General features: G+C 44.8%; 1 protein-coding gene across 1 annotated transcript in view; it reads right to left on the bottom strand.

Moving 5' to 3' along the window:
- Npc1 (NPC intracellular cholesterol transporter 1) overlaps nucleotides 1–15,103 on the bottom strand; it is a 50,836-nt gene extending 35,733 nt beyond the window's left edge. The window contains exons 1-5 of the mRNA XM_033757411.1: nucleotides 15,023–15,103; nucleotides 7,937–8,080; nucleotides 6,930–7,036; nucleotides 4,702–4,877; nucleotides 571–738 (exon numbers count right to left, since the gene is read on the bottom strand). Coding sequence (XP_033613302.1) covers nucleotides 571–738; nucleotides 4,702–4,877; nucleotides 6,930–7,036; nucleotides 7,937–8,080; nucleotides 15,023–15,103 — 676 coding nt within the window. The remainder of the gene's footprint in view (nucleotides 1–570; nucleotides 739–4,701; nucleotides 4,878–6,929; nucleotides 7,037–7,936; nucleotides 8,081–15,022) is intronic.
- Between the last annotated feature and the right edge of the window lie 4,950 nt (nucleotides 15,104–20,053).

The raw sequence follows: 20,053 nt of genomic DNA, 5'->3' as shown, positions 1-20,053 counted from the left end.
TCTTTGCACTGAGCTAAATCTGGAATCTCAGGAGTGCACCACCATACTTGGCTGCTTCTTTTATTTTTAAAAATTTTTGCAGTACTGGGGATTAAACCCAGAGCCTTCATACTGAGATATATCCTCATCCCCCTTTTTAAATGTTTAGGCTGAGTCTTGCTAAATCACTAAGTTGCCCAGGCTGGGTTTGAACTTGTCATCCTCCTCCTTCAGCCTCCCATAGTACTGGGATTACAGAACTACACCACCAGGCCTGGCACTGAGATAAGCATTCAGTTTTGTCACCTCCATCCCGAGCAGCTAGGCTAATACGTCACATAGCTCTGGAAAAGGCCTTTGTGGCTTTTAAAAGCTTTTTTAAAAAAACAAACAAAACCTCCAGCTTATTCATTCAACCACATGGCAGTCCCGGAAGCCAACTCCTCTTCGTCTTCCAGTTTGGCTCCCCGACCTCTTGTACTACAGAGCATCTGGAGGGCCTAATTCTGCTTATTTCCTATTGCAGATTATGAACCTTTGGCTTTAAGACAACACCATAAACACAGCAAACCTGGGCTTTGCCCTCCCTACCTGAAAAGATGGGCGTGATGGTAAATGGTGCCTGTCCGTTGTCCTTACTGAACATGTACTCAATCCAGTTGGTGGCGTTGCAGCTGTCGGCGTCCCTCCCACAAAGCAGCCCCAGCGCCTTGACGTTACTTGAGGGAGCCTCCACATCCCGGCAGGCGTTGTACATCGCTGGAAGAGGAGTCCCGGGAGAAGAGGGAGACACAAGGCTCGCTTTCCTTCACCAGGCAAGAGCCACCACAGCCACACTGGCGAGCAGGCCGGGGCCTGGGCAATACGCACTGTGGGGGGAGAGACTCCCCTCCATGCTGCTTATGACTCCCAGTAACAGGAAAAAGGAAGGCTTATGGCATCGCACAGGCTCACCCCTACTGCACACAGGGGCACACGCCTTTGAACCCAGGAGGGGGCTCTGAGCTTTGTGGACACTGAAGCGGGTTCCCGCAGAGCTCTGCAGCAGGGGCCACACAACCGGAGATGGGGAATTTACAGGGAAAACTGGCTTCAGGACAGAGGCCAGGTGTGAGCGACCCAGTGCTATCTTCTTTCAGTGTCAGTGGACTGTCTATAAAGACAACACACAGGGCAGGATCGACGGTGTTACGCGACTGGGCCTGTCCTGCCAGTTTTATTCGCCAGTCCTTGCTGCCTAGAAATTTCCCAGGATGTTCTTCCCCCAGATTCCAAGGAGACACTTAGACACTTTCGAAAGACAGCTCAGCTACAGTGGTAGTTGCCTGCCTCAGAACTCTGAAATAATCATTCCTCTCTGGCTTCTATCAAGGCTGGTAAGAAAAATCTTCAATTGTCTTTTTTTTTTTTTTAAACTGACCTGTGTCTATTCACTTTTAAGAAATTTGCTTTGGAATGCAATAGTTTTCCTAAGCTAAACTTGGGTATGTCTTTCTTTTCATCTTCTAAAAAATGACTTTATTGAGATATCATTCACATACTACACAACACATCCACTGAAGTATACAGTCTAATGGACTTTAGCACATTCATAAAAATGAGCAACAATATTTTCATCCCCTCAGAAAAATAAAAAAATCTTGTACTCTTTAGCTATGTTTCTTTCCTCCCTACCTCCTAATCCCTGAGCTACCGCTAATTGGTGTCTACAGATCTGCCTATCTGGACATTTCACACAGGGCCGTATAACGTGTGGTCTTTAGTGCTTTGCCTCCTCCCACTTGGCAGAATGCCCAAGACCATGGTAGTACATGGTAATACGTTTATGCATTTCCTATTAACTTCTCCAAGTTTTTCTCTTTATTTAAGAGATTTCACATCTTAGGGCAGGTTTAGGTCGACAGCAAAATTAAGTGGGGATTTCAGAGTTCTCACACACTCCTTGCCCACCCACGCACAGCCCCATCAACATCCTGCACCACATTTGCTACAGACGCAGAATCGACACTGACAAATCTTATCACCCCAAGTCCACAGCTAACATGGGGGTTCACTGTATGCTCAGTGGATTGTGACAAACGTGTCCCGCATGGAATCCCCCATAGTAACTTCACTGCCTACAAATCTTCTGTTCTGTGTGCCCATTCCTTCCTCCTCAGTAAACATTGGAAACAATGACTTTTTAGCGTGGTCGAAATTTTGCTTTTTCCGGAATGTCACGGTTGGAATTTTATGCTAAGCAGCCTTTTCAGTTAGACTTCTTCACTTGTTATAGGACTTAGATTCCTCTATGCCTTTTCAATGGCTTGACAGCTCCCTTCTTCTTAGTGCTGAATATTTTTCTGTATCTGGGTACACTGCAGTTGATTTACGCACCCATCTATTGAGTAACATCTTGGTTGCTTCCAAGTTTTGGCAATTATGAATAAAGCTGCTATAAATATCTGTGTGCAGGTTTTGGTGTGGACATGTCTTCTTGTTCTCTGGGTAAGTATCAAGGAGCATGACAAGCGTATGTTTAGTTTTGAAAGACACTGCCAAATGGTCGTCCCACATGGCTGTACTCCCACCAGCAATGAATGAGAACTCCTATTGCTTCACTTCTTTGGCGGCAGCTGGTGGTGTTAGTGCTCTGGATTTTGGTCTTTCTAAATAAGTTATCTCTCTGCTGGACTTAATCTGCATTTTCCTAACGATATATAATGTACTGCAATCTCTTCACTGTCTTGTCTACTATCTGCATACCTTCTTTGGTGAGATGCCTGTTCTGGTTTTTTGCCTATTTTTCAGTTAAATTGTTTGCTTTCTCACTTTTGAGTTTCAAAAGTTCTTTGTATACTTTAGATAACAATCTTAATCAAATATGCCTTTTGCAAGAACCAGAGATTTAGCTCAGGGGTGCCACTGCCTGCCTCGCAAGTGCTGTAAGGACTTGAGTTCGATCCCTGGTACAAAAAAAAAAAAAAAAAAAAAAAAAAAAAAAGCGCCTTTTGCAAATGCTTTCTTCCAGCCTGTGACCATCCTTTCACTCTCTGGATGTCTCCAATTATTCCTGATCAATGGTAACACTACCATGGATGCTTTTATCCAGGTCTCCCTGGTCATGTGCATGAGAGTTTCTGTAAGGTGGCCTCTGGAGGTGGAATTTTTGAGGTAAGGGTGTTTATCTTTGACTTCACAGGTTTTGCAAAACTGTGTCTCAGATGATTTTCAGACATTTGTGCCATGTTATGGTTCTGAGGAGAGCACTTTGTCAGCATTTCCACGGCCTTACATGCTCACTAAGCGCTGGAATGGGCCCCCTTTTAAATCTGTGCCAATCTGATAACATAACAGTTCACTGTTTTAATGTGCACTTCACATACTGCTCTCAATACCAACTGTTAATATTCATAAGTATTCTCACTTACGGTTTCTGCTTTTTCTTGGGTTAGGAACTCTTTCCTTACATTCCTTAAGTCATGAAGACAGTCTACATTTGCCTCTAAAAATTTCCAAGACTAGGATTTTTAATCTATATGACTTGTCTAGTATATGTGAAAAAATTAGATGAATATGATCAATTTCTCACCCCACATATCAAGCCATTCCCCTCAATGATTTGTCATGCTACACTTGTTCTGTATCAACTTTCCACACATACTGCACACAGTTCTGTTTTTGGGGAGAATGTTCTCTCCCCAGTTAGATTGGCTTTTATGCCATGGCTTTTGGAGATTAGTTCCGAGGTATCTTGCTTTTTGTTGTTACTGTTTTTTCCCCAGGTACCTGCGACTGAACTCAGGACCTTGTGCTTGCAGGCAGGCGTGGTACCACTGAACCACATCCCTCCCCTCTTTTTGTTGATTTTGACTAGGATCTATTTTCTATTAAACTTTTCCATTACATGTGCAACTGGTCATTATAATTACATGTTTTAAAAATTTTTTAATTTTATTTGCATTATTTATTTTCGTACTGGGGATGAAACTCAGGACCTTGCACTTGCAAGGCAGGTGGTGATACCACTGAACTAAACCCCTCGCCCTATAATTACATGTTTTATACTGCTCTTATAGTCTGTAACTTTGCTGCTCTTATCGATCCTATCACTTTCTTAGATTGCTCGTGGACACTTTCTTTGCTTAGTTGTGCCTGATCCAAAGTTTGATCTTGTAGTCTATTTCAATGATCTTCCCTCATGCGATGTGCTGTACTTTGCTCTAATTTGGTCATTCCTTTTCCTCTATGGTCCCATTCTTTGCAGAATTCTTTCATTTCAGTCATTTGCAACAGATGGTCTCTTTCACACTGCTCTATGATTAGCTGCTGGGGCGGGGGGATTCTCCTGTTAACTGTAATAGCGCTTACTTTCTGTTCTTGGCCATCGTCTCCTCAGAGTCAAAATTTCTTATCCTTCTCTGTCAACCACTTCTCTCCACCCTTTCTCCTGGGTCTTGCAGTAATTCACAAATCTACACAACTTATGCCTGCTAGAACCAGAATTCTAACAGGCATTCAAACTTATACATACTAAAGTCTTCCTGTGGTAATTTAAAAACTAGGAAGAGGTTAAAACAAATGCTTAAAGAGACTATTTTATTGGTTGTAGCTCAAGTCCCAGCATACCAGCAAAGCAAAGACTCATTTTAGGGCAATTTTCCATACAGCTCACTTAACAAAAAAAAGGAACACCTTAATCCACTGTCCTGATGCCAGCTAAAAATAATTAAGTTCACTTACCATTGGCAAAACTCTGTCCAACATAGTACTGTAACTCAAAAACATTTGTTTTTGTCTGGTTAGTATCAGGATCAACATAATCTTCAGTTGCTGTGACATTCAGAAACTGGCTCTGACGAGGGCTACAGGTCAGCTCACAAAACAGGTTCATTAGGTTATAAAAACAGGATGGACATCTAAAGAAAAAGAAAATTATATTTTGTATGAACCATACAGATTGGATAAGAAAAGTATGTTTAAAATAGGTAAATTATTTAAAGTTTCCTGAAAAGAGACAAATGAGTTACCATCAGAACAAGTTTATCCCACACATTCTTGAAACCTCCTATTAGCTGTGTGTGGTGCCACATGCCTATAGTCCCAGCACTTGGAAGGCTGAGGCAGGAGGACCGCTGCAAGTTTGAGGCCAACATGCATTACATAGTGAGTTCAAGGTCAGCCTGACCTATGCAGTGAGATCCTGTCTCAAAACAACCAGTTAACCAATCAACCACATGTTAAAATAAGCAGTTTAAAAAATTGCTCTAACTATATTTATTGTTTCAAATATAATTTCAAAAAGAGACTTTCTTAATTTGTGATTTAGAGACATCTTTATCATGGAATTGTGACAATTCTGATTTAAAAAAAAAATCACACATTAAAATTTTACCTTCTAACCTACTAAAAGGCTTTCTTCCATAATAATCCCCAGCCCTCCGAAAACATAAGAGGATTTCCGCGTGGCTTCTAAAGATAAAAAGACAGCTGTGGTGTTTGCTTGGCTATGTGGGTTTCAGAAATACACAGATTTCACAAGAACCACAGGCTGATAGCTTTCCTTCAGGTCCAAGGTTTAAGCTCCTAATGTGTACCTGTTATGTAGCAAAAGGGCCCTCTCCCTCCTTTGACCCACTGTCACACACAAAAGCTATTGCTTCATTCACTTTGCATTCTCACAATGCCTTCAGGGGAGGTGAGTTGCTAGTCTGACCAGCCCAGGTGATCTGTGAAAGAGACAGACACATACTGACTCTTTTTCTATGCTTTTCTGTGGCAAAAACAGAAACTGCAATCACCCTATTCTGTTTCATTTTGGGGGGTAACTCCAGGACTTGAACTCAGGACCTTGAGCTTTCAAGGCCGGCACAGTGACACTGAGCTAAATTACCTGCCCATATTCTAACAACACTCACTCTTGGGGTGCACAGTGTTCTACTGTTTCCTATGAATTATAAATTTCTTTCCAGTTTACTTCATTTAATCTAAAATCATTAAATTTGACAGCTGCATAAGAGTCTATATGTCAAGCTATTTCTCTTAGAGGCTCTGATGTCTTTGATCACACAGGAAGAGCTGGTGATCTGATGATGCTTATGTCCACATAATGCCTCACTTAAGGCAGGTGCTACATGTCTTCTTAACTAGTGATGAAGGCTCCACTCTGGATCTAGGGGATCTGTGGGATACGGTGGCCTCTCATCCGCAGGTGCTGAGAGGAAGCTCAGTAGTCGTTCACTCTGTACTGCCCATTCTGGTTGGATGAAGGTTTCCGCAGTGGAAGCTGGCTTGTCGGGTGACAGCATTTTCTCCTCTCCATTTGCTCCCCACCTATCTTATCTGTGTTCTGAAAAACGTACAAGGGTACCACAGTTTGCTATTCTAAAGAACACCATGCCACCATCTTGTTCTTTTAAAACTTTGGAAACTGCTAGGTAGGCAAGAGAAAAGCATCTATTATGCAATCCTCTGTAGTGGTCTGGGCCACAGAAGAAAACAGAGGGGAACAAGAGTGAACTTCACAAAACTAGCCAACTACCAGAGAACAAGCTCAGCAGTTACCCAAGCTCAGCTGCACCGGGGATCTGAGCGTGGCACATTGTTTACCACAGGAAGATGCCAGAATGATACTCATGGCAGGGGAGGTGAGGAGGGACATGACAGTGTTGGCATGGGACCTGAGCAGGACCCGGGAAGCACTCCTCCCATCGTGCACAGACACTTCCACTAGACATGAACCGGCCCTCATGCAGACACTCTGCAGGCCAGGACATCTCAGAGGAAACCAAGTCTCAGCTGAGTGCAACTGGGAAGAGAACCAAGTCGGTCACGATTACTTCCTCTTTACTTAAGACATATAATAAAGAATGCTTTCTTACAGATAAACTGACTTTAAAAAAGAGACCTGACTACTAATGGTTGACAAGAAGCTAAACCAACTCGTTCTGTCTGCCTTGCAGCCAACCTACCTGGACAGAAACTGCAGAGGCAGCTGCAGGTTCTCTTTCAGTGTCTGGAGCTGCTGAACGTCGCAACAGAGGCTGACGTTGTCAAAGAAGAATCCAGGACAGAGCTCCTGTAGGAGAAAGCACAGGTGGGTGAGCAGCACAGTTAAGGGTAAAGACTTTGTTCCTGGTGAGATAAACAACCTCACTCATCTAATCCCTCTTAGCAGTATGAGGGTAAGGCAAGGACTTCCAAAGTTCCTGCAGAATTCTCTCAAAAGGCTATCAAATGCACTATTGATAAACTAGGGATTCATACATAGAGGTTGTAGAGACACTTCTAATATTTTTCTTGCTTGGAAGTTTTCTTCCCCTGACAATCATTTTACCTCATCTTACATTTTTTGTTTAAATTTAACCAGTGTGCCTTTTGTGATTTCCATTAGTCACTCCAGAAAAAGTCAAACCCTTTACTAATTCTCAGGACAAGAGCAGGTCAGTCTAGATCTATCATGGCCACTGGATTTTTGATAACTTAGGCTTCTAAAACCAGTTTTTCCACCCCAATTTTCCAAGTTCTTTTCTAATATCCCAGTTTATCAAGGATATTAGAACAAGGTAAAAATGATAACAGAAAGCAGAACACTGGCAGTGGTCAAAATTCTAGGATCTCAGGGCTCTGTGGAGGAACCACAAAGATCATGGAGGCAGGGGTCACAGCTTCTTAGTGGCAGAGTCTATTCAAATCCTGAAATCTAAGAACCAAAAAAGCTACCTTTCAATATATTTTGTATAAGTTCCAAAGAGTAACGTTTGGTGTACCAAGGTTAGTAACCCGTTGCTGGGAAATTTTATGAGGTACAAGGTCAGCTCCTGAAAAATCAAGGCTCTGGAGTTACCTTCCCCGTATCACATGCTACAGGTTAGTCCGGGACAAGACTTAGCCTGCCCTCCTCCCCACTCCACCATACATTTAAGGTTAATTCCAGAGGGCCTCGTGATGCGTGTTTTGCATTCCCAGTGAAACCTACCTGCACTAAGTCATACCCATCCTTTGGCAGTGGTTTCGGTGGTCCGGAATATTTGCAGTTGTATCTTTTATCTCCAGATGCAATTCCACACTCTCCATACCAAATGCAGGACTGTGAAAACACCTGTAGAGAGCCCACACAAAACTAGGTGTAAGCTGGGTCTAAGTGGCAAAACAAGTTTCAACTGTGAAAAGCACTCAAGCACCATTACAGAGTCTTCCAGGGCTACCTACAAAATCAAGTACCAGCAAAAAGCACTTGTTAAACATTTTGAAGAATTAATAAAAATAGAACAGAAGTCCAAAAATGGATTTGTCAGGTCAGTGAAGTAGGCAACGAAAAGAGTCAATCAATGATTTCTACTTCCTGCTAGTTTATTTAAGTAGAAAGCAAGGAATCCACGTGTTAACTTTAAGGAAAACCACCTAAGCAACTTAAAAAAAAAAAAATCTCTTAGAAGATTTCTCAAGAGCCACTCATATTCCCCATGTGAGAGTCACAAGGCCGTAGCATAGTCAGGAAACTCAGAAGCAGGGAGGGTTCAGAGTGAATCAGCACCCTTCCAAGGCTGATGCCCACAGCAACCCGACGCTTTACATAACAATGGGCTCAGCCACAGAGGACCCACAGCCAAGGACACTAGCTTGTTATCTGTCCCAAGTGAATCCCAAGATAACAGGAAGCAAGCGTGGCTCCCAAGATACCTGGCAGAGGAGCCACGGAAGCAAAGGCATAAATTCTTGCCAGTGACAGTGGCACGTGACCTACACATAACACAGAGAGCTAAATCAGTCTGTGTCGGTGCCCAGGGTCATGGCACAAACCACACCAGTCCCTGAAGTCCTAAATCATGAAATTAAAAAAAAACAACCAGGCTGGGGGGTATGAGCATGAGGGACTCCAAAGAGTCAATGTAATGTGCCTCTGAATTCACCCTTTGATTATAAGATAAAAATTATGACTACTCCTCTCTCCACTCATTAAGACGGGTGTGGTGGTGCACGCCTGTAATCCCAGCACTTGGGAGGCTGAGGCAGGAGGATCACTGTGAGTTCGAGACCAGCCTGGGTTACATAGAGTTCCAGGTCAGTCTCAACTACAAAGTGAGATCCTGTCTCAAAAAAACAACAAAAAAAATATATTTAGGCCAAAAGGAAGGGAAATCATCCAGATGAGGAAGTGATAAGCCTTCAACTAGACCTAACAATTCTAAGGAAAGAAACAACTGTGTTTTCACCTAACTGAAGTTTGAAAAGGCAAAAGCTAACTGACAGGTTCCCCAAGTCAGACCCCCACCCAAGCAGACCCGAGCGGCATCCAAAGGAGCAGAGAGATAACAGGAAGCCAGCAGCCACCTATTACTGCCACCACCCTGTTTATCAGCCAGCCAGTGCACGCCTAATCCCAGCACTTGGGAGGCTGAGGCAGGAGGATCACTGTGAGTTCGAGACCAGCCTGGGTTACATAGAGTTCCAGGTCAGTCTCAACTACAAAGTGAGATCCTGTCTCAAAAAAACAACAAAAAAAATATATTTAGGCCAAAAGGAAGGGAAATCATCCAGATGAGGAAGTGATAAGCCTTCAACTAGACCTAACAATTCTAAGGAAAGAAACAACTGTGTTTTCACCTAACTGAAGTTTGAAAAGGCAAAAGCTAACTGACAGGTTCCCCAAGTCAGACCCCCACCCAAGCAGACCCGAGCGGCATCCAAAGGAGCAGAGAGATAACAGGAAGCCAGCAGCCACCTATTACTGCCACCACCCTGTTTATCAGCCAGCCCCAGGCCTATCACCCATAGGACTCTAAAACTTTCCACCCTCTCGACCAGTGCCCCTCCCCAACATGCCCCCTATCAACCACAAGGCCCTCCTTACAGGGCCAACAGCATTCTTGCCCTTGGCCCATGTGCACCCGATGGCAATAAATTCATCACATGGTGCTTAGACTTGGCCTACCTCACTGGTCTCAATCTTGTCTGACCTTACACTAATCACACAAGCAGAGGAAACTCTGGCTATTTACATGTAGTTTAAATACAAAGGACACCTTCCTCCTCAGCCTTCAAAGGATTCTTAACCCATTGGTGGCTGTCAAGCAGGCCTCACCATTGAGTTAAAAGGAAAAGTCCTTAGGCCAATTAAATTTAGTAGAGTTTATCTGAGCAAGGTAAAACAAAAGTGATATGTGAATCTGGCAGAGTCCAGCACCAGCACCAGATTCCAGCAGGTTCCCAAAATTTCAACAACGTGACCAGACAGCATTTATACAAAAACTGAAGGGAGGCACAGAAAACAATTTAATTGGCCAAATGATTAGAGTTTAATTAGTTAGTGGTTACAGGACTTCTTTCAACTGACCAAAGCTCACACCGTGATTTGAATTCTGCATTGGTCTGGTCTGTTGGGCCCAGTCCAAATGCATGGCCTCCCACAGATTTTAGCTGATAAAAGAAACGCACTCAGCAAACACAGTTGTAGCATGGCCATGGCACACGAGATTCCCATCTGGACCCTAAATTTCCCTTCCTCCGCACTGGGTGCTACCAGAGCAAATCAAGATGACCCAACAGCGTTTAGGTTCCTTTCCACTGTGATTCTTTTCAACTTACATTATTTATTTGAAGGGAAAGCACTGAGTCTACCCAACTGGTGGGAGAGTGTGAGGAAGGGCAAGGCTTGACGACAGTCAGGAGTCTGGAGATCAAGAGGGGACATACATGTACAGATGTATTGTTTACAAGCACACATATATACACACTATAAGCTACAAGCATGACACTGTCAAATGTAAAGAATTATTATTTTTCTTTCCAACTGTGAAGACCTGAGGAAAACACCTGAGCTTTCTCTGGGCCTGGAACTTGGGCCTGGTCTGCTTCTCACAAAAGGTTCCTGCCTACAGCAGCCCTAAACCAGAAGGGCCCAAAGGTTCTTAGAGGGACTCACCCTGTGCCAGCCACTACTTTAAATGCTCCTCATACATCGACCCAGTTATGCCAGACACTGGATTGGCACCGAAGGCACTATAAAGGGTATTTTTATACACATTTTACCAACGTGTAAACTGAGGAGCCAAGATGCTAAATTACTTGTCTGAGATCATGCAAAAAGTGGCTAAACCGGCATTCAAAGGACAGCAGTCTTACTCCAGAAACAGACTCTCCATAAACTTTAATCATCTGTGTGGAAGGCACTCCCTCCCTCCAGGGCCTTGCTGCCTCTCTCCCACCTGCAGGGGGCGGGGCAGGTACTTGATGCAGCGTTCAGGAGACCTCCCTCACCCCTTCTCACTCCAGCATCCTCCACAGCCTCCACGGACCGCCACCATCTCATCTGTTTCTTGGCCTCTCTGCCTGCACCTGCTTGTAACACTGCTCTGATTTCATGCATGACCTCTGTGTCATCTTTCAGGGGAAGCCACTCTTTCCGGTTGCCTCCTCTATTGCCGGGTGTTCTGCAACTCGGCCTGAACCCCCAGGGACCTCCCACTGCCAACCCACAGCCCACCCTGGGCTCACTCATGCGATCATCCTCTTGCATCCATGTGACAGCATCTCCTATGCACAGCTGCCACGAGGCTCCTAACAGTGGCTTGAAATTTTCAGGTGCTTGGAACCTACAACTCACCCTTCCTGCTTCCTTGGGACAAGCTCCAGATGCCCCTTCCTGGCTCTGCCCTCACGGTGCCACACTTAACACTGGAGTCTACTCTGCCTCCCTCTGTCCCACACTGGGTGGGACCTGCCTGCCTCTGCATTGCTCTTGGTGGGCCAGCCTCTCTCCCCAACACTTCCCACTTTACGCCATGCTACCTGCGGCGGCCACTCCCAAACCTCCCGCTCCCAGCTTCCTCATGGAAGTGCCCCCCCCCCCCAGGGACCTATGCAGGACCTATGCAGGCAGGCATAGGTCAAGGGCGACCTTTGATCAGGTCTGAGAAGCAGGACCAGAAATGACAGACAAGGGAACGGAGGGTTACCCAGGTAAAGGGGTTCCTCGGAGGTTACATCTGTGACAGCAGAGCCAGACCTTGGCTGCTGGGGAGGCAGCTGTCTTCCTCTGCTTGCAGATCCCTCACAAGTGGACCTAGGAACCTAGGGACCGAGCATGGCTGGGCCATGCTCACCTCTGCAACCTGCAAAACACTTAGCTGGTGTCTGAGCCATTGGATTCCGATGTCAAAATCACCATAGCAGAGCAGGCTCTAAATACTTTATTCACAAACAAGATGACTATGTCACAAAATCCCCAAGGACTCACAGCGATGATGGTGCATCAGGCAAACGAGGCTCACATAGGCCACACCGCCCACTGTGGCAGCCTTTTTCTTTTTTCTCTCTTTTGCTTTTGAAGCAGGCATCACTAAATTGTCCAGCTCAGCAGGAAACTTGTGATCCTCCTGTCTCAGCCTCCCTAGTAGCTGAGATTACAGATGTGAGCCACCATACTTGGAATCCACTTACTTTTTAAACAAAGCACCTAATCTTCAAACTTATAGCTAACTTCACTATGGTGATACAAGATACAAGACTCCTGATTTTATATCCAGTAATATTCAGCGGGGGGAGGAAATATTATGTCCGATACTGAAATAAAACCCAGCCACCTTTGATGTTTACCATAGTCAAAAGAATGTTATCTAATTAAAACATGAACTCAGCTGGGCGTGGTGGTGCACGCCTGTAATCCCAGTACTCAGAAGGCTGAGGCAGTAGGATTGCTGTGAGTTCAAGACCAACCTGGGCTACACAGTGAGTTCCAGTTCAGTCTCAACTACATAGTGAGACCCTGTCTCAAAAAACCAAAAAAACAAAAACAAACAAACAAACCACGAACTCAGTTCAGGAGGTGATACACTCAATGTCGCCAAACATGACATTAAATGGAAACTGTGTAGTTTACAAAAGAGAGAAAGAAAGAAAAGAAAGAAACTCTTGAGCTCAGATGTCCTTTGCCAGGTAGGAGGAAGGCCCCAGGGCAAGGCCAGCAGCATGCAGGTTAAACCAACAGAAGCCTGGAACATTCGATCACTGCAGGATGGAGGACTCCGGGGCTGTGTCACACCGCAAGCCTGGCTGACAGCTGGCACGCCTTCTGGGAGCCTGACTGAAGTCAGGGGGCCTCCCCCAGGCTGCATTCTGCTGTTAGGACAGAAGAGCTGAGGCAGGTCATTTACCATGAATAGAGCTTACTGGGCTCAGAGTAGGGCCATCCAGGATTGAGGGCTGCTTCTTTCCGCAGTGAAAATCACAAGAGCAGCAACAGCAAGGGAGCACTCAAGAGGGAAGAAAGCTGAACTCCCACTCTTACGGGCACCAGCTCTGGGACAGCCGACCCTAAGATTTCACCTATCCTGACCAAGTCACCTCTGGAAGGCCCCACCTCTGAACAGTGCCCTTAGGGACAAATTCAAACCCCACCAGGTCCAAGTTCAAAGAGGAATGAGCTTTTAGCAGTTCAAACTCAAGGTCAGAGACCAGTTTTAAAGAGCTAGTCATAATACTAAGAATTACCTTATTTAAGTATTTAAAAATTTTGCCAATTCCTGAAATACTAAAAAATAAGTGGCTGTGGGTTTTTAATTAAAACTCAATCTACATCCATTCCAAATACCTACACATCTTTGGTGTATATGAGATACATAACACTGAAGTGCTCCTGCGCCTTTCCATCCCCTTCCTATTTCTCAGACTTAACCAGGACTAATTTAGGGGACCCAGCTCTTTTGGGCTTTACTTTCTCCCCACACGTAAACATATAGAGATGCACACACAAGCGCAGCAACTTTTACATTACTTTTTCACAAGGACACCTCAAGTTCCTCTCTGATTGGCTTTCAGCTGTCTGTGAACTGCTTTTCATAGTTATTTATTCAGATCTCAAAGGCCAAATTCCAGTCCAGGTCTCCAGCCCCAGAAAAACAAATGCACTCATTGTTTCTTGCACAGGTTTCAGCCTCACCTGTTCGTCCAGGAGCGCCCTCCTTAATTAGGCCTTCTTTAGGAGCCTCTCCCAAAACCTGTTTCCTCACTAACCTGAGCTCAGAGTCCTTGTCCAGTTCCGGGGTTGACAATGTCCTCGAACAGAGGCCACACTGGGCTGGGAGCCTGGGGCAACCAGGGCTGAGGGGCATCCACCAGCCTTTGGGTCGGCGAGACACAGGGTTCCAGGGCTCTGTATCTATTTCTATCATGGCCCACAAGCTCCCTGTGGACAGACCCACTAGGGCAGGAATGGATAAACTTTCCCATACGGGGCTGTGACAATTGTTTGTGGAGGACACTTACTACTGCCTGTTGAAGCTCAAACACAACCACACACAGATGAGTGAGTAAATGTTAGCATGTAGGTTCCTCTCCATAAAACTTTTTTTCACAAAAATAGGCTTGGGCTGGGTGAGAGTACACTGATTCCTGAACTGAGATCAAGCAGGTTATACTTTACAAGAGTATTTTCTTGCTTTTTGTTTTGACTCCCTTGTAGGACTGTAAGACCCCAAGGTTAGGACCCAAATGTAACAAATTCCCTGTAACCGATGCTATGGACTTAGAAACCATCAAAACTCAAAATGAATTGAAGGAATCTGACTCAGTTATAATAGGCTGGACAATGAGAAATGTCAGTCATTTTGCCATAAGCCAGAATTTATTAGTTACAAGGTTCTCTACTCTTAAAGTCTAAGTCATACAGGCGTTTCACAATCTGCTCCAGGGTTTAATTACTAGGTGTATGACTGGGCCAGAGAGCTTCTTTCAACAGTAATAGGGGTGGCTCAGGAAGGGGATTGTAAAAAGCTTCTCCTGCCATATGTGAGTATCTACAGCCACTGCTAACTGACACTGACAGACGGCATCACGTGGAGGAGCGCTGGACTCCAGGCCACCTTCAGGAAGGCTGCTCAGCACGATCTTGCATGGAAATACTGACTGAACATCCACAGCGTGCCAGGCACAAAGACTTCTCTCTCCTGGCCTCATTTATTTCTCAGACTCTATGAAGTAGAATCGGCTATAAGGAGACTAAGTCAGAGATGATACTCTGAGGTCCTGACTCATGAGTGACAAGAAAGCTGAGTCAGAGGTTTACCTCCTCTTCCCTGTCATCGTCCCGTCTCTCCTGCCCCACAGCTATGGAACCAAACTCCAGTGCATGTGGGGACCGGTACATCCTCAGACTCAGATAACACACCAGAGACAGGATGTCCCAGCCGTGATTCTTTCTTCACCAACTCTATTACCTACAGCAGTGACAAGTATTCACTCCTAGGTACCTCCCTAGAGAGCTGTCAAGTAATGACTCACTTCTTCAGGGCCCACAGTACTAAGGCCACATCACAACAGTCAGGGGTGCAGGCCCAGCTCTTCCCACTTCTGCTGGAATCTGAGACTCATCCAGGCCCAGCTCAAGCTCCAGGAGGGGAAGGTGGGAAGGTGGTGTAGTAACTCCACTGCCCACTGCCTCTCCAAGGAGCAGGGACACAGGCCTGACCAGTCAGGACAGGATGAGATGGGGCTGGAGGGAGTGGCATGAAAAATCCAGCCTAGCGATTACACTGCTTCCTGATTCCTTTAGAGTAAAGGACGAGACAAAACAAAGATGGCAGGAGCTTTGGCATGGAGGCTGGGCTGGTCTGACTTCTGATGGAAATCTTTGATACTGTTTTACAGTCAACCTGGTGTGGATGTGTCTACATAATGAAGGATAATCTGTGTATCTGCTAGGCTCAGGTGTAAACAGGTGTTTAGGTCATATATTTCTACAGTCAGATGGGCTCAGCTGGTCCCATTCTTCATTTCACAGATAACTACCTTTTCGCTTGCCGTTTAACTCTGCCAAAGTCATATTATTACTTATTATTAGACATTTACGAGCCACCCAACCACAAGCCTGAAAAATATCAAAAGCCACAAGAGTAACAAAACCGTGAAAGGGGTGTCAGTATAAACTCTGCAGGGTTTTCCTATGCAATGCTCAGTGTGCCAGTAGGGCTGCAGCTCAGGCCAGCAGGCAGTATCCATCCCTGATTCATTGACAATAATATATACTAGAGAAAACACACTGTAGACATGAACAGCCCTGGAATTACATGTCTTAAATGGAACATCTGCTGAATGCTCATTCAATTTAGCTTGTTAAACAAGAGTAATTAGGTAGCAATATTTTGAATGTGAATGAACTATAGCACAGAAATGGAAACAGTAAGTCAGGCTCACACTCCGGCATTTACTAGTCATGTGGCCTTTGGACAACTGTGAGCTTTAGTGTCCATGTACTGTAAGATGGGAAAAACACTATCAGACCTATATTACAGGAGATCTGTGAAGACAAAGTAAGATCTGTGACAGCAGAGGCATATTACAGAAAATTAGGCAGCTATTTTGTCTTTAGTTTTCTGTAATATAGAATAGATCCCTCCCAGCTTTATGGAGGTCATTTACATCCATAATATTCACACTTTTCAAAAGCACAGTTCAATGGCTTTTAATGACAACTAGGTAACTTTCTCTTATTTTTGTTTTTTAAATTTAAACTCCGGCGCGCATGGTGGTGCACACCTGTACTCAGGAGGCAGAAGCAGGAGGATTGCTGTGAGTTCAAGGCCAGCCTGAATGATATAGCAAGGACTCCTTGTAACATTATCCTTATTTAAGCACTGCTCACTATACTGTAGTTTTTAAGAAAATCTAGTCTTCCCCTCCTTAACTATGAGCAGGGCAGAGACAGTAACTAATATTTACATAGCACTTCACAGTGCATGGCCTGCTTTGTGCTCTTCATCTTTGCATCCTGTATTGTGCCTAGAGCCCCTACTGCATGCTGAAGGAATTAACTTGAGTTCCTCTTGTGACTTAAGGAAGGGACTAGAAGAAGATGAACAAAGTTTTACAGCTTCTCTCAAATTCCCCAACAGCATATTTGTACCAGTCAGAGTTGTTTTTTTTTTTTTTTTTTTTTTTTTTTTTTTTTTTTTTTAAGTTTTGTTGCCAAACCCAATGTTCAGGTTAAGACTAAGAAGCATGGGCCAGGCAAATAAAAATCTGGCAGGCCATAATCACTCCTCACCAGAAACCAACTTCAAATCCAGTTTTGATGGCCACCTGGCGCTACATCCCTCTCCACCCAATTTGCAGCCCCAAGATTTAAGTCATTAAGAGTCCATGACAAGAGCCTTGGCCAGGTTTGAATGTCATACAATATAGCTCTTGTCCCTCAAGGAATCTGTAATCTGGCATTTTAATTGAAAATATCCTATCTTTTGATAAGCACTCTAGGACACAGGTGTAGTTAACTGTTAAGGCTTACATCTAGGCGTCTCCTCAAAGCCCCCAGTGATCACAGGTGGGGTTTTGGGGAGGTGGCTGGATCATGGGGACGTGATACTCATCGTGGATTAGTCCACCGAAGACTTTATAGCTAAATGTCACATTGGGAGTGAAGCCTGGTGGGAGCAGGTGGTCACTGGGCGTGGTCTGGAAGGGTCTAGTTCCCTCTCTCCCTTGATACCTCTTTGCTTCTTGCCTGCTATGCTGTGAACAGCTCTCCCCTGTCATGCACCTTGCCTTAGAGCAGCCAACTATGGACTGAAACCTATACAAACTGTGAGCCAAAATAAACCTGCCCTCCTTTAACTTGTGGGTGTCGGGCGTTTTGTCTCAGCAACAAGAAAGTAAGACACCAACTGATTTTAAAGAGGAGGAATCTGAAGCTCCACAGGAGCAGCTGTCTTGCCCAGGGTCACCCTTGGGAAGAGTAAAGACCCATCCTCCAGGCTTTTTACTCAGTCTTTTTGTTGCAGGTAGCAAATACCGCTGCAGCAGTTTAAACAAAGACCCAGACCTTGAGAGGAAGGATCCTAGTTGGGGAAAAGGACATTCCCTTCCAAGACAGGCAAAGTTTTCATAGCAAGTGATTTAGCTGAAGAGAGGATATCCTTCACGGAGCTGTGGGTGGAAGAGCAGCAAGGGGCACTTGAGATCAGACTGGAGATGGCCTAATCAGGCTTCCCAGTAGATACTGTGTCATCCATTTCAGACAAGTGGGGGTTGAGGAAGGGTTACCCAGGAAGACAGATCATGCTATCTTCACCATCAGAGGGATTCTTTGTTCTGGGTAACATAACAAACAGAGAAACACAGAGATCTATTCAGCAAGTCCTTTGCTCTCTGCCCACTTGCTAAAATAAAAAAAAACCTCCTTTCCCCTTTTATTACTTATGTTAGAAAGATATCTAATCTAGTCCTTGCATCAGTCAACGACTAGGAGAGACTGTGAAAGTTTATTCATACTTACTCTAATTTCAAGTGGCTGTTCCTTCCCTCTTAAAGCTAAAATATTAACCCATTCCGGATCCCCTGTGGAAAAGCCACTCAAGAGCTTAATTCTCACTCAGATTTCACTAAGTTCCAAGTTCCTCAAGGAAAACCTTATAAAAGTTACAGCCAGGAGAGAGACATATTATTTCTGCGTACATAATTTGGATATCACAAGGTTTTTAAACCACTCGGTCTAGGAGTGTTACTGAATCTCTAAATAGTAAAAATTAAGAAAAGCAAACAATCTCCCCAAAATGTCTTTCAGACCTTACAAAGGACAGGTAGTTTGTAACTTTAAGATAGAACCTGATCAGTGCTCACACTGAAGCCCGATGAGCTGCTATCAACAATCTGGCTTCTGGGTTCATCTCATCCTTTCAGATGCTCTGAAAGCCTCTAGACAGGAGGGAGCTAGTTTTAAAAATAATAGTGGTGCTTCTAGTTAAGATCTGTTGACCTCAAAAAGATTCCCAGGTATTTTGCAAGAGATTCACAATCAACCTCTGACCTATTAAAAATGAGCTCAAAAAAGAAGCACTCACTGGCCAACAGCCTTGGATACTACCTTGAAGTAGAAGGTCTCATCCTGCTCTGGAATGCTCAGGAAACTGAATAAATTGCTGTACTTTCTCTAATGCACATAATTTATTGAGTTTTTAACTATATTAGGCACATATGGTGTATCACTTGCTAAGCCCAATCATTTCATAAGGAATTACCTTTATCTTCAGATAAATAGGCAGGCATGGTGATAGAAGCCTGTATCCCAGTATTTGGGTAGCTAAGGCAGGAGGACTGCTGCAAGTTCTAAGCCAGCATGGGCTACACCTACATCGTGAGTTCAAGGCCAGCCTAAGACACACAGTGAGATCTTGTCTCAAAAAACAAAAACAAAAACAAAAAAACCCCTGAAGCCTAGAGTAAAATACCCAAAGCCACAGAGCTGGTGACTGGTCTGTGGCTAAGACCACACCCCCATCCCAAACTGCCTCTATGAAATCAGTTTTCCTATGCGCCCAACCAAGCATCTACGAGTTCATCCTGATTCCAGATGTGTGCAGTTTCACAAGCCCACGCATCTGAGGACCTCTCTCTTGAACGCACACGCACACACATACACATACACATACGGAAAGAGTCCCAGATCACCTTCCGAGCACTACAGTGAAAAGACAGGTTTTTCTTGTCCACGGGAACCCCCCCTCCCCCAAGCCCCCATGCCACCTCAACCTCACGGATGACCTACTTGAAGGGAGCTAGTGGCCAAAGGACAGAATTCCCAAAGGCTCAGTCTTTCATCGGATCTGGTGTCATGAGAAGCACCTCACATCCTTAGCCCCCAAACCTCACTCCCTACAGTTTTTTTCTTTACCAATAGCAGTAAGGAGCCGGTGCCCAAGGCCACCAAACCTAGGAAAAGCTACCAAAGGACTCCGGACACAGTCCTGTCGCCAGCTGTGACAAGGGGAAATTCAGCTACCCCTTTGTGGGCCTCAGTTTCCTGGGATGTTAACAACGAGGCGATAAGAAGCAACGCGCACTCTTGATCTTTTGACTTTAGTGTGCGTGTACACTACTTTTAATAAAAAAATTAAATAAATAAGGTCCCTATCTCTTTATGCCCACTGTCCTCCCCTATGATGCTGCATCCTGAATCGAGAAATTCCGTGTCCACGGCTGAAACGAGCTCACAGCAGCTGGGTCACACAGCTATCGTACTCTTGAGACCCCAGCAAGACCGTGAGGCTGCAGGATAGAGCGGGAGAGGCGAGGCCCGGCCGGCTGCACCCGCAGAGAGACCGAC

The sequence above is a fragment of the Fukomys damarensis genome, unplaced genomic scaffold (assembly GCF_012274545.1).
Source record: "Fukomys damarensis isolate Sample0158 unplaced genomic scaffold, DMR_v1.0_HiC HiC_scaffold_30, whole genome shotgun sequence".
NCBI classification, from domain to species: domain Eukaryota; kingdom Metazoa; phylum Chordata; class Mammalia; order Rodentia; family Bathyergidae; genus Fukomys; species Fukomys damarensis.
Note: the sequence above shows the minus strand (reverse complement) of the source record. Positions and strands in the feature narration are given on the sequence as shown.